Raw genomic sequence first — 13,978 nt, 5'->3', positions numbered from 1 at the left:
GAGCGCTGCTTGATGACGACAAGGGCCGTTTTTACAACCGTAAAGAACATTTTTAGGAAATCATCCCACTGCACAAATCAAACGAGGTGAAAATCTGTGCATTGCAATCTTGTTGGGTATTATTTAAAGAACACCTCTCGTCATTGCACAGCTCGTTTTCTGTGGGCACTTGGTTAGGCGGCTGGTATCTGGGTCTTTCTATGCGCAGGGCGAAATAGTGTTTTGTGCATCATGCCTCCTAAAGGGAAATCAAAGGGAGCCAAGGGTGGGAAAGGTGTGTTTGGTTTAAACATCGTATAATTGTATCAGTATTCTGATTGAAGTTTAAACGTTGTCCTTGTGCAAATATATATGGAAGAGGATAGACACAAGCGTTATATTATTTGTTGTTATCGACCTACACCTGACAGAAAACGACTTGTATTTATATAATGCTCCTCACATCAAAGAAGATGGAGACACTGAGCAGTAAAAGGGAGGGGAGATTGATGAAGAAATGTTTTCTTTTAAGGAGGCTTTTATAGGATACAATTGAGGGGAGGGGGAGAGAGACTTACCAAGTGAAGCAGTGCATGAAGACGTTGATCAATGATAAGTACCTTTTGTTGGCTGAATATAAGGGCTGTTTTTAATGAGTTGGTCTAGGTTTCCTATTCATTGGTGACAACGTGATTGCCAAGGGAACTGTTGTTTGATGATTAAGTGCTGGAGTAGACTCCCACTCCAATATCTACCAATATGATCGTGTAACTCAGGGTTGTAACAACGGTACTCCATTGTGATCTGAACTGGATATTCATGGCTGGCCAATCTTTTTGAAGGTAGACTCAGGAAGCACCTTGTAATATAGGAACAGGAGTAGGCCATTCAGCCCCTCATGCCTGCTCCGCCATTTGATAAGATCGTAGCTGATCTGTGATCTAACTCCATATACCTGCCTTTGGCCCATATCCCTTAATATCTTTGGTTGCCAAAAAGCTATCTACCTCAGATTTAAATTTAGCAATTGAGCGGAAGAGAGTTCCAAACTTCTACCACCCTTTGTGTGTAGAACTGTTTTCTAATCTCGCTCCTGAAAGGTCTGGCTCTAACTTTTAGACTGTGCCCCCTACTCCTAGAATCCCCAACCAGCGGAAATAGTTTCTCTCTATCCACCCTATCCATTCCCCTTAATATGTTATAAACTTCGATAGATCACCCCTTAACCTTCGAAACTCCAGAGAATACAACCCCAATTTGTGTAATCTCTCCTCATAACTTAACCCTTGAAGGCCAGATACAAATTGTTAAGCTGATTTATTTCACAACAAGTGAACATACAGAGCAACGGTAATGATCAGACTCACTTAATTTAATCAGTACCACTTGTCTTCGTATAATAATACAAAAGAAATGAACATGCTATGCTTCCCTACATCAGCGAGTCATCTTGCTTGACCTAAACAAAATAACATCCAACTACCATCCTACATACTCCTTCTGAGCCTTGTGAAAGGTTGCCCTTACAGCTTTCTGTTTAAAGACCTGACTGACTGCCTAAATCTGTGTCTCTAACCTTTTATTTCCGTGTTCACAATACGATAGGAAGCTCAATGGCAAGAGCCTGGATCCAGAGACTCAATGGGTATGAAGTGTTTATCCATTGTTAAGACAGGCTAACAAATTATTATTGTTTAGTCTTCGGGGAATCAAAGCTTAGCTCATTAATGGTCAAAAAAATCCAAAAATGTGACATAGCTATAGTTCTGGATCATGCCACCATGGCTGAATTGTGAGTTACTAATGCATTTGCTTTGAAGACAAAGAAACATATTTCATTTTTGTATATTTAAGGTGGTGCCGCTGGTGGTGATGATGCAGATAAGAAAGATAAAGGACCCAAAGGAGGTAACGCAGTGAAGGTAAGAGATCAGATCCTATAGAGTGTCAGTTGTCTATTTGGTAACATTCTCACCTCCGAGTCATAGGTTATTGGTTCAAGAACCACATCAGGATTTTAGCATATATCTAAACCAATACTCCAGTGCAGTACTGAGGGATTTCTGCATTGCCAGAGGTAACGTCTGTTGAGTGAGGCGCTAAAACCAAATCTGATCTTCGTGGTGGTTCAGGTGAATGTTGAACATCTAATTAAACTATTTGAAGAAGAACAGAAAGCTGCCCTGGCATCTGGCGAACATAACCGAACCAATACCAATATCTTTTAAAAAGCATTAACATGGCTTTTTTTGGGACATCGCTGGCAGAATGATTCCTCTGTTTGCCTACAAAACACTTTTAAAAAGTGATTTATGTATCTTGTAAAATCCTTTGAGATACTTTGACGTGGAAGCTATTATATAAATTGAATCATTATTTTATCCCACATCATTAGTGTATATCTAAACCAATACGCCAGTGCAGTACTGATGGATTTCTGCATTGCCAGAGGTAATGTCTGTTGAGTTATCTGATCATTTGAATTTTTTAGCACTAAATTCCCACTTCCCTGTGTTACTTATGTTGCTTAATTCAAATTATTAGATGATTCAATTTTTTTTAGTACAAAAACAACTTTGAAGGATCAGGAATAAAAACAGAAAATGGTGGAAAAGCTCAGCAAGTGAGGCAGCATCTGTGGAGAAAGAAACAGAGTTAACCTTTCAGGTTGAAGACCTCTCGTCAGAACTGGAAGATGTTAGAGTTAAAGTTTTTAAGCAAGTACAGAGCCAGGGAAAGTGGGGGGAGGGAAGGAAAGGGTAGATTGTATTAATATACTTAACAGTGCAATGAATTAGAGTACAAATACTCTGCCATGGATTTGTAAATTTGAATTCTTTAATACCATTGAATTAGAATAGCCATGCTGCTACGACAAGATGCTGAACAAAGCCCAGGTGTTGCCCATGGGGAGCAAGGAAGTGCAGATGGTTATGTGACTTTTTGGTCACAATGGGAGATGAGAGGGGGAAAATTCCTACATGTTTTCCTGCATCGTGCTAATCAAAATCTGCTCTAATATTCTTCAATTCTTTGTGCTACCTCTGTTGCCCTGCCCCATTTTCTAAAGAAACATTACATCTTTAATACATTAGGTTCAGTTTTTACTAACTATTTTCTTCTCTGCTCTCCTGAAGATATTGACTTTGAACAGGATATGTACAAATGGCTATTCTTAAGTGTGAGCCTGACACCAAGTATTAACTATTCAATGGTAGAGGCATCACAGTCCAGCCAATCCTGTTCTCACCCAACATCCACACACATGCACTTTCTGCTAAGGGTTATAGGATAGTGATCAGATACAGGAACTGTGGCTGATATTTTTCTCCTACTTAACCTAGGGGCACTGAGGACAATTAGTCTTACTACTGCCCGGGAGGAGATCAGCTAACTCGGAACAAATCGGAGTTCAAACCTCATCCTTCTTGTTCTGTGGAGCTCAGTACCACACTGAGTGATGTATTTATCCACTATCCCATCAAGGAAGTTCTGGGTTCAATCTTTTTTTATTTAAAAATTCATAGCATGTTTCAAAAATCCTGATGAGCTACATCTATTTGGCAGCATTAATGCTGAATTCTTGTGTTGCAGGTGAGGCACATTCTTTGTGAAAAACACAGTAAAACCATGGAAGCTATGGAGAAGCTGAAATCTGGCATGAAATTCAATGAAGTGGCTAGCCAGTACAGTGAAGACAAAGCCAGGCAAGGAGTAAGTACTGACTGTAGATAAAATATGTGGAAGTAGATACCACGATACATCTGATTCCCAATGCTAATACTTAGTAGAATTGTTAGGCTGTAAATGTTTCTGCACTCTCACTTGTTGCTAAATCCAACTGGCTGCAGTCTTTGTGTGGGACCAGATTGACAGTGTTTACTCTGGCATTTCAGTGAACCTATATGAATTCACTATAGAATTGCTTTGTGGCCACTTCAGCAGCATCGATTTGTTTATTGAAGTATAGTCATCTGGATTCACTACATAATTACAATGGACCAGGTTGGCAGTGTTCACACTGCCACTGAAGGACCAGATGTGGGTTCACTACAAACTGCTTTAGGATTAGTTTAGCAGCAGTTATGCAGTCACTTTGTTCCGTGTTGAACTGCTTTTGCTCAGGTTAACAAAATTCACACTCTGTCACTGTGAAGAACTGAAGAAAGCTTTAACTGGACTGGGTTTGTTTGTTGAAATATTCCCACTATGGTTCTCCTTGGCAAATGTGCCAAAGCAGACCGTGCTATTGCTTTTTCCCAATGCACTGATGTCATTCTGTTATAATAGAACCTTAAACTGGTTGAACAAAGGCAATAGCCCTCTATTGTCATATTCAAGACCTTGTGAAAGCTGACATAATCCAAAACCAAGAACAGCTCCCTGTTGTAGAGCCCCATACAAACCACATTTTTACAGCCCAGTCCATGATTTAATCTTCTGTGCACTATTATGCCAACGAGTACAGTTCGCTGTTAAAGATTGCAGCCTGGCTGTTTGTACAACTTTGCTGCATGTATGACTTGAACACAATTTTTAAACTGTATATAAAATAGATGAAGTATGCTGATCAATGTTTGCTTCGGACACTTTTCAAACAAATTGTAAATGTGAGAATGACTGTTCGTTTTTCTTCTTAGGGCGATCTGGGCTGGATGACCAGAGGTTCAATGGTGGGACCCTTCCAGGAAGCTGCTTTTGCTCTGTCCAACAGCACAACAGACAAACCCATTTACACAGATCCCCCTGTTAAAACCAAATTTGGTTATCACATCATCATGGTTGAAGGAAGAAAGTAAAATATATTTATGTTCATTTCATTCTCAGTAAAACCATATTTTTAGTGAGAAAGGGAACCGTTTCACCCTCTTTCCTTAGCCACACACCAATTGCTACGAAGAATGGACAGTCGACTCTCAGGCCTCCAGCGGTATCATTTTCACTGGCTGCAAAGAAGCACACAAGTAATTCAGGAATGACTCCCTTTTTAAAAAATCCTTTCCCTCCTGTAAAATGACTTTGGTACACCATCGCTTCTCAACCAGAGAAATACCACTGCAAGTTGTGCTCCTTTTTCAAATTTTGATTTGTTGATGGAATGTTTCAAAATAAACAGTATGAAGTTAAATTCCATTCCTGCATTATAAACTTTAAATAATATTTTATAGTATTCGTCAGTCTTGGTTCTATGAGATGAAAAAGTATTAAATATTTGTAATCTTTCCCCAGTGGCTCAATGGGTAACTGCATCACTCTGTGATACGGAATCAGAGTAGGGAGGCCACCAGTTTAATCTCCAGGTTTGTTCTGAGCTACCTCATCCCAGCTGAGACAGTTGTACCACCTCCACAATTGTCATAATGCACACCTGAGTATCTTAATTCATTTGAAAATGTGCATTATTACACCAATGGAATGGTCTTGCATCTCCTGCCATGGCAAGTTTCCCATCTTGGGTCAGTTAGTTGAGTGCAGAGACAAGGTACATCTCCAGATGAAGAGATGGGAAATAGAGCAAGACCTATGCAGCTCTTGCATATGTCTAAGGAACCAGTTCAAGAGCAGCATGTTAAGAGACTTGAGAAAAAGCCATCTCCTCACCATATTAGTTGCCAAATGGTAATCGGGGAGAAACCAGAGATACAAAATTATTTACAGTTCAGCTTCACTGTGCCATTTTATTGATCTCAGGCCAGCATTGTGAGATACTGTTGCCCACCTGTGTCATACGATCTTTGTTTTCAGCAGCGTATCACAACTTTTCTTTGAGAATCAAATTCTTCACAAATTCTTCTTCGGTTTCCTAGCACAATCTGCAGTGAAAGAGAGCAGACAAGCAGGTGACCTGCTCCTTTCACTAGCCCTGCTCTGAAACGAGCTGCTAGATTTCTTATGTTCTTAGCTGTGCACGGGCAGGCCAGCATGATGCTCCTTCTGTTTCTTTGTGACTGCCTGTCATTTGTCTGATACCCGAGAATGGCCTTCATCACTGTTAGCCATTCTCTGCTAATATTTAAGGTTGCCTCAGAAATTAGTGTCACGGCTGAGTGATGTAATGATTACATTTTAAAACCAGTTTGACCATCTACAGCTATGTTGAGAAATTCTGCAATGTCTGTTTCTGGACATTCTGAAGGGGATAGGCTAAAAGTTACATCGACTTAGATCGAAACTACAGCACAGCAACAAGTCATTCGGCGCAACTGGCCTGTGCTGGTGTTTAGGCCCCACATGAGCCTCCTCCCTCCCTACTTCATCTAACCCTATCAGCATACCCTTTTATTCCTTTCTTCCTCATGTGCTTATCCGGCTTCCTCTTAAATGCATCTATGCTATTTTCCTCAACTACTTCTTGAGGTAGCGTGTTCCACATTCTTACCACTCTTCGGGTAAAGAAGTTCCTCCTGAATTCCCTATTGGATTTATTAGCAATTATTTTAGGAACAGGAGTATGCCATTTAGCCCCTCGAGCCTGTTCTGCCATTCAATGATATCATGGCTGATCTGTGACCTAATTCCATACACCCGCCTTAGCCCCATATCCCTTAATATCCTTGGTTAACAAAAATCTATCAATCTCAGATTTAAAATTAACAATTGAGCTAGCATCAACTGCGGTTTGTGGAAGAGAGTTCCATACTTCTACCACCCTTTGCATGTAGAAGTGTTTCCTAACTTTACTCCTGAAAGTCCTGGCTCTAATTTTTAATCTATGTCCTCTGGTCTTAGGCTCCCCAACCAGCGGAAATAGTTTCTCTCTATCTGCCCTGTCAGTTCCCCTTAATATCTTGAAAACTTTGATCAAATCCCCCCCTTAATCCTCTAAATTCCAGGGAATACTATCCTAGTTTGTGCAATCTCTCCTTGTAATTTAACCCTTGTAGTCAGGTATCATTCTAGTAAATCTACGCTGTACTCCCTCCAAGGCCAAAATGTCCTTCCTAAGGTGCGGTGCCCAGAACTGAACACAGTACTCCAGGTGTGGTCCAACCAAGGCTGTCTATAGCTATAGCTATAGCTATAGCATAACATCTACCCTCTTGTATTCTAGTCCTCTAGATATAAAGGCCAGCATTCTATTAGCCTTTGTGATTATTTTCTGTACCTGTCCATGACATTTTAATAATCTGTGTACATGGACCCCTAAGTCTCTTTAGACCTCCACTCTTTTGAGCTTTTCAGCATTTAGAAAGTACTCTGATCTATCCTTTTTAGGTCCAAATATATTTATGACCTCTAGTTTTGGACTCCCCCACAAGTGGAAACATTTTCTCTATGTCTACCCTGTCAAACCCTTTCATTATCTTAAAGACCTCCATCAGGTCACCGCTCAGCCTTTACTTTTTTGGAGAACAGAGCCCCAGCCTGTTCAACCTTTCCTGATAAGGATATCCTCTCAGTTCTGGTATCATCCTTTTGAATCTAATTTACACCCTCTCCAATGGCTCGAAATCCTTTCTCAAATATGGAGACCAGAAATGTGCACAATACTCCAAGTGTGGTCTTTTTTACTCATTCATAGGATGTGGGGATCGCTGTCAAGGCCAGCATTTATAGCCCATCCCTAATTGCCCTTGAGAAGGTGGTGGTGAGCCACCTTCTTGAATTGCTGCAGTCCGTGTGGTGAAGGTTCTCCTACAGTGCTGTTAGGTAGGGAGTTCTGGGATTTTGACCCAGCGACGATGAAGGAACGGCAATATATTTCCAAGTTAGGATGGCGTGTGACTTCGAGGGGAATGTGCAGCTGGTGTTGTTCCCATGCGCCTGCTGCCCTTGTCCTTCTAGGTGGTAGAGGTCGCGGGTTTGGGAGGTGCTGTCGATGAAGCCTTGGCAAGTTGCTGCAGTGAATCTTGTAGATGGTACACACTGCAGCCATGTTGCACTGGCGGTGGAGGGATTGAATGTTTAAGGTGGTGGATGGAGTACCAATCAAGTGGGCTGCTTTGTCCTGGATGGTGTCGAGCTTCTTGAGTGTTGCTGGAGCTGCACTCATCCAGGCAAGTGAAAAGTATTCCATCACACTCCTGACTTGTGCCCTGTAGATTGTGGAAAGGCTTTGGAGAGTCAGGAGGTGAGTCAGGTAGGTGCATATTACCCGCCCTCTGACCTGATCTTGTAGCCAGTATTTATGTGGCTGGTCCAGCTAAGTTTCTGGTCAATGCTGACCCCCAGGATGTTGATGTTGGAGGATTTGGCAATGGTAATGCTGTTGAATGCCATGGGGAGGTGGTTAGACTCTCTCTTGTTGGAGATGGTCATTGCCTGGCACTTGTCTGGTGCGAATGTTACTCGCCACTTATCAGCCTAAGCCTGGATGTTGTCCAGATCTTGCTGCATACGGGTATGGACTGCTTCATTATCTGAGAGGTTGCGAATGGAACTGAAACCGTGCAATCATCAGTGAATATCCCCACTTCTGACCTTATGAAGGGATGGTCATTGATGAAGCAGCTGAAGATGGTTGGGCCTAGGACACTGCCCTGAGGAGCTCCTGCAGTGATATCCTGGGGCTGAGATGATTGGCCTGCAACAACCACTACCATCTTCCTTTGTGCTAGGTATGACTCCAGCCACTGGACAGTTTTCCCCGATTCCCATTGACTTCAGTTACTAGGGCTCCTCGATGCCACACTCAGACAAATGCAGCCTTGATGTCAAGGGCAGTCACACCTCACCTCTGGAATTCAGCTCTTTTGTCCATGTTTGGACCAAGGCTGTAATGAGGTCTGGAGCTGAGTGGTCCTGGCGGAACCCAAACTGAGCATTGGTGAGCAGGTTATTGGTGAGTAAGAGCTGCTTGATAGCACTGTTGATGACACCTTCCATCACTTTGCTGATGGTTGAGAGTAGACTGATGGGGCAGTAATTGGCCGGGTTGGATTTGTCCTGCTTTTTGTGGACAGGACATACCTGGGCAATTTTCCACTTTGTCGGGTAGAGGCCAGTGTTGTACTGGACCAACTTGGCTAGAGGCGTGGCTAGTTCTGGAGCACAAGTCTTAAGTACTACAGCCGGGATGTTGTCGGGGCCCATAGCCTTTGCTGTATCTAGTACACCCAGCTGTTTCTTGATATCATGTGGAGTGGATCGAATTGGCTGAAGACTGGCTTCTGTGGTGGTGGGGATCTTGGGAGGAGGCCGAGATGGATCATCCACATGGCACTTCTGGCTGAAGATGGTTGCAAATGCTTCAGCCTTGTCTTTTGCATTCACATGTTGGGCTCTGCCATCATTGAGGATGGGGATGTTCACGGAGCCTCATCCTCCCGTTAGTTGTTTAATTGTCCACCACCATTCACGACTGGATGTTGCAGGACTACACAGCTTTGATCTGATCCATTGGTTGTGGGATCGCATAGCTCTGTCTATAGCATGTTGCTTCCACTATTTAGCGTGCATGTAATCCTGTGTTGTAGCTTCACCAGGTTGGCACCACATTTTTAGGTATGCCTGGTGCTGCTCCTGGCATGCTCTCCTACACTCCTCATTGAACCAGGGTTCATCCCCTAGCTTGATGGTAATGGTAATGTGAGGGATATGCTAGGCCATGAGGTTACTGATTGTGGTGGAATACAATTCTGCTGCTGCTGATGGCCCACAGTGCCTCATGAATGCCCAAGTTTGAGCAAATAGATCTGTTCTGAATCTATCCCATTTAGCATAGCGGTAGTGCCACACAACACGATGGACGGTGTCATGATGTGAAGACGGGACTTCGTCTCCACAAGGACTGTGCGGTGATCACTCCTACCAGTACTTTCATGGATAGATGTATCTACAACAGGTAGATTGGTGAGGACGAGGTCAAATCGGTTTTTCCCTCGTGTTGGTTCTCTCACCACCTGTCGCAGACCCAGTCTGGCAGCTATGTCCTTCAGGACTTGACCAGCTCGGTCAGTAGTGGTGCTACCGAGCCACTCTTGGTGATAGACATTGAAGTCCCCCAACCAGAGTACACTCTGTGCCCTTGCTACCCTTAGTGCTTCCTCCAAGTGGTGCTCAACATGGAGGAGTACTGATTCATCAGCTGAGGGAGGGCGGAAGGTGGTATTCATAAGGATGTTTCCTTGCCCATGTTTGACCTGATGCCATGAGACTTCATGGGGCCCAGAGTCAATGTTGAGGACTCCCAGGGCCACTCCCTCCTGACTGTATACCGCTGCTATCTCTGCTGGGTCTGTCCTACCGGTGGGACAGGGCATACCCAGGAATGGTGATGGAGGAATCTGGGAGGTTGGCTGAAAGGTATGATTCTGTGAGTATGGCTATGTCAGGCTGTTGCTTGACTAGTCTGTGGAACACTCTCCCAATTTCCCCAGATGTTAGTGAGGAGGACTATGCAGGGTCAATTGGGCTTGGTTTGCCTTTGTCATGTCTGGTGCCTAGTGGTCCGATGCTGGGTGGTCCATCTGGTTTTATTCTTATGACTTGGTGTAACCAAGGTACTATTCAAGTTTAACATAACTTCTTTGATTTTCAATTCTATTCCTCTAGATTTGTATATCTATACCCAGAGATCCCTTTGCTCCTCTATCCCATTTAGACTCTTTATTATCCAAGCAGTATGTGGTCTCATTCTTCCTACCAAAATGCACCACCTCACACTTATCTGTATTGAAATTCATTTGCCAATTACCCCTCCATTCTGCAAGTTCATTAATGTCCTCTTGCATTTTGACACATTCTTCCTTTGTATTAACTACACCCCCCAATTTGGTGGTGTTTGCAAATTTTGAAATTGTACTTCCAATTCCCTAATCCAAATTATAAATGTAAATTGTGAACAACAGTGGTCCCAGCACTGATCCCTGTGGAACACCACTTCCCACCTTTTGCCAGTCTGAGTAGTTACCCTTAACCCCTACTCTCTCTTTCCTGTTTTGTAGCCAACTCGCTATCAATTCTGCTACCTGTCCCCTGACTCTACATGCTGTGACCTTAGTCATGAGACAACAATGCAGTACCTTATCAAAAGCCTTTTGAAAATCCCAATATATTACATCTATTGCATTACTCATCTACCCTTTGTTACTTCTTCAAAGAATTCAATAAGTTTAGTCAAGCACGACTATTCCTACTGAAATCAGTGCTGACTATTCTTTATTATATTTTCGTTCTCTAGATGTCTTTCTATTACATCTTTGAGTAAAGATTCCGTTATCTTTCCTACCACTGATGTTAAGCTAACTGGTCTATAGTTCCCTGGACTTGTTCTATCTCCCTTTTTAAATATAGGAATAACATTAGATGTCCGTCAGTTCCCTGGCACTATTCCCTTTTCTAGTGAATTTTTATATATACGTATTAGTGTCTCTGCTATCTCCTCCCTAACTTTTAATATTCGCGGATGCAATCCATCTGGACCAGGAGTCTCATCCTCACTAATTTTGATTACTTTGTCAATTATCTCCTCCTTTTCTATCTTAATTGTTTTAATATCTTTTTTGATCTCTGCTTCTAATGTCCTGGCCACCTTGTTAGTCTCTCTGGTAAATACCGAGGCAAAGTAATTAGTTCTGCCATTTCGTTGTCGTTATCTGTGAGTTTATCGTGTGCATCCCTTAGTGGCCGTATTCCTATACTGATTTTTCTTGTATTTATTTTTCTGTAGGATACTTCACTATTTCTTTTTATATTCCTTGATAATTTAATCTCATAGTTCTTCTTTGCTTTCCTAACTTTTTTTTGCCTTATTTCCTATCCTCTTTGTATTCCCTTTTGTCATCCTCTCCTTTATTGTCTGTGTACCTAGAGTATGCCTTTTTTTTTAGTTTTAATGTTACCCTTATCTCTTTAGGCATCCATGGTGTTTCATTATTGGCTAGTTTGTTCTTGCCTTTTAGTGGAATATACTTCTGAACTCTATTGATTACTGTTTTAAATATTACCTGCTGCTGTTCTATTTCTTTGTCAAAATTTTTTTCCAGTTTACCTGCCCTAGTTCCATTCTCATCTCCAATCTGTTACTTAGGTCTTTGTCCTATTTATGTCTTTTTTCATTCATTATTTTAAACCTTGTTATGTTATGATCACTATTCCCTAGATGTTCCCTTACACTTACTTCTCTTATGTGTTCTGGTTCATTTGCCATTACTAGACCCAGCAGTGATTCCTCTCTTGTTGGGCTTCTCACATACTGGGTAAGAAAGGAGTCATGTACACATTGTTAAAATGCCATTCCCTTTTCTCCTTTCCCTACATCTTCTTGCCAGTTCATTTGGGGATAGTTGAAATCTCCCTTGATTATTATTCAATGTTTTTTACTCATTTCATAGATTTGTCTACATATTTCATACTCCACTTCCCTTTCACTATTAGGTATATTCGACAGACCACCTATTAACACGATTGATCCCTTCTTATCCTTTGTCTCAATCCATATGGATTCTATTTTTATCTTAATGTTATTTATGTCCCTTTTTTCTATTGCCATTATGGTGTCTCTAATTAATAGTTACTCCACCCTCTTTCTTCCTTCCCTATCCTTTCTAAATAGATTATATCCTGCAATATTTAACTGCCAGTCCTGTTCCTTATGTATCCATGCAATATTCCCACCTAAACTGTATTTTAAAACTGAAAAGTAGAATATGTACCATTTCTGTCACAAGATATTCTGTTCTTTATGGCACTCCATCTACTTCTAGTGAGGCAGTAACGTTTATGGATACTTTATTATTTTTATGACTACATTTAAAATAAAGTTGGCAGGTTCAAAATTGTTGTGATCTTCCAAGTGATTCTCTCTCTATGTTCTTTCATATTGTGTACAGGGTCATTCAAAGTACATTCTGAAAATACAAGTCTCAACCCACATGGCAGGCTGGCATGTTACAGATCAGTTACACCAGTGAGTGGTAAGACCAAGATTAATGCTCACAGTATTCCCCTGTACATTAAGGTCCTGATCTTAGTCTGAGTTTTTAAAAGGGGGGTGAGCTCCTCTGGTTGGTTTTTGCAGGGAGAATAGTTCAGATGTTATCCATAAAATAGCCAATAACTGCCCATTCTTATATCTAAGGAATGTGGCTGCGACAGACTGCAGTGGCTCCATACTAAAAATTATTACAAACTGAAATTAAACTTGTATATTTAATAAGCACATATTTCCCTCACCCTTCACTCTTGGATGCCATCAGTCTGTTATGCAGCAAAAATGAATTGCTGATTATCTGGAGGAGTATTTCCCCTTGAAAAAATACTGTTTTCATTAGAACAGAAGAGATAGAGGTTATTTGATAAAGATGTTTAAAATTATGAAAGGATGGGATAGAGTAAACAGAAGCATGCTGTTTCTAGATTGAGGGGACATAGATACAAGATTAAATTGAAGAGATTTAGGACAGAGCAGGAGAAACTTTTTTTTATTAAGAGGGCTTTGAGGCTGAGGTATGCAGTATTACAGTTAGTGATTGATGCAAAGACCATGTCAACTTTTAAGAATATGTTAGATAGGTGGTTGAAGGAAAGGGGGATAACAGAAGATGGGACCAGAGTGGGCATATGGCTTAGCACTACTGCTTGTGTGGAGTATAAACACCAACACAGACTGGTTGAACTGAACAACCTGTTGCCAGGTTGTAATTTTCACAGAATTCTATGGATGCAGCTACATGCTTGCCTGCTTTCCTTTTTCGTTAAGTGAAACAATAAAAATGAACAAGGTCGAAAAGACTCTGTTCCTTTGTGACACGATACTTTGTGTGATAAAGAATAGGATTAATTTTCTTGCTGCTCTGCAGAAATCTCTGGTAATGGAATACAGCGAGCTTCAGTGGATTTGAAAACTTATCATTTCAACTATGCCCTTTCAAGGAGTGGCCACACAAAATCTTGAGTGGACCTTTTGTTTAAATGATAGTATTCAATTTCATTTTGTCTTGCACATGAAGTAAAATATGATGGTAATTCTTTTCTCGGCCAACATCAACTACATCTACTTTTGTTGGTTAGAAAGGTCTGCTGTTGTAATCTATAATGTATTTGAGGTAAACAGACT

General features: G+C 41.4%; 1 protein-coding gene across 1 annotated transcript; it reads left to right on the top strand.

Moving 5' to 3' along the window:
- Window positions 1–183: 183 nt before the first annotated feature.
- pin4 (protein (peptidylprolyl cis/trans isomerase) NIMA-interacting, 4 (parvulin)) lies at window positions 184–5,112 on the top strand. Its single transcript, XM_067996920.1, has 4 exons — window positions 184–274; window positions 1,834–1,901; window positions 3,574–3,693; window positions 4,620–5,112. Exons 1-4 carry the CDS (start codon window positions 232–234, stop codon window positions 4,776–4,778), a joined length of 390 nt encoding a protein of 129 aa, XP_067853021.1. The 5' UTR covers window positions 184–231; the 3' UTR covers window positions 4,779–5,112.
- Window positions 5,113–13,978: the final 8,866 nt, after the last annotated feature.

This window comes from Heptranchias perlo, chromosome 15 (genome assembly GCF_035084215.1).
Source record: "Heptranchias perlo isolate sHepPer1 chromosome 15, sHepPer1.hap1, whole genome shotgun sequence".
Lineage (NCBI taxonomy): Eukaryota > Metazoa > Chordata > Chondrichthyes > Hexanchiformes > Hexanchidae > Heptranchias > Heptranchias perlo.
Note: the sequence above shows the minus strand (reverse complement) of the source record. Positions and strands in the feature narration are given on the sequence as shown.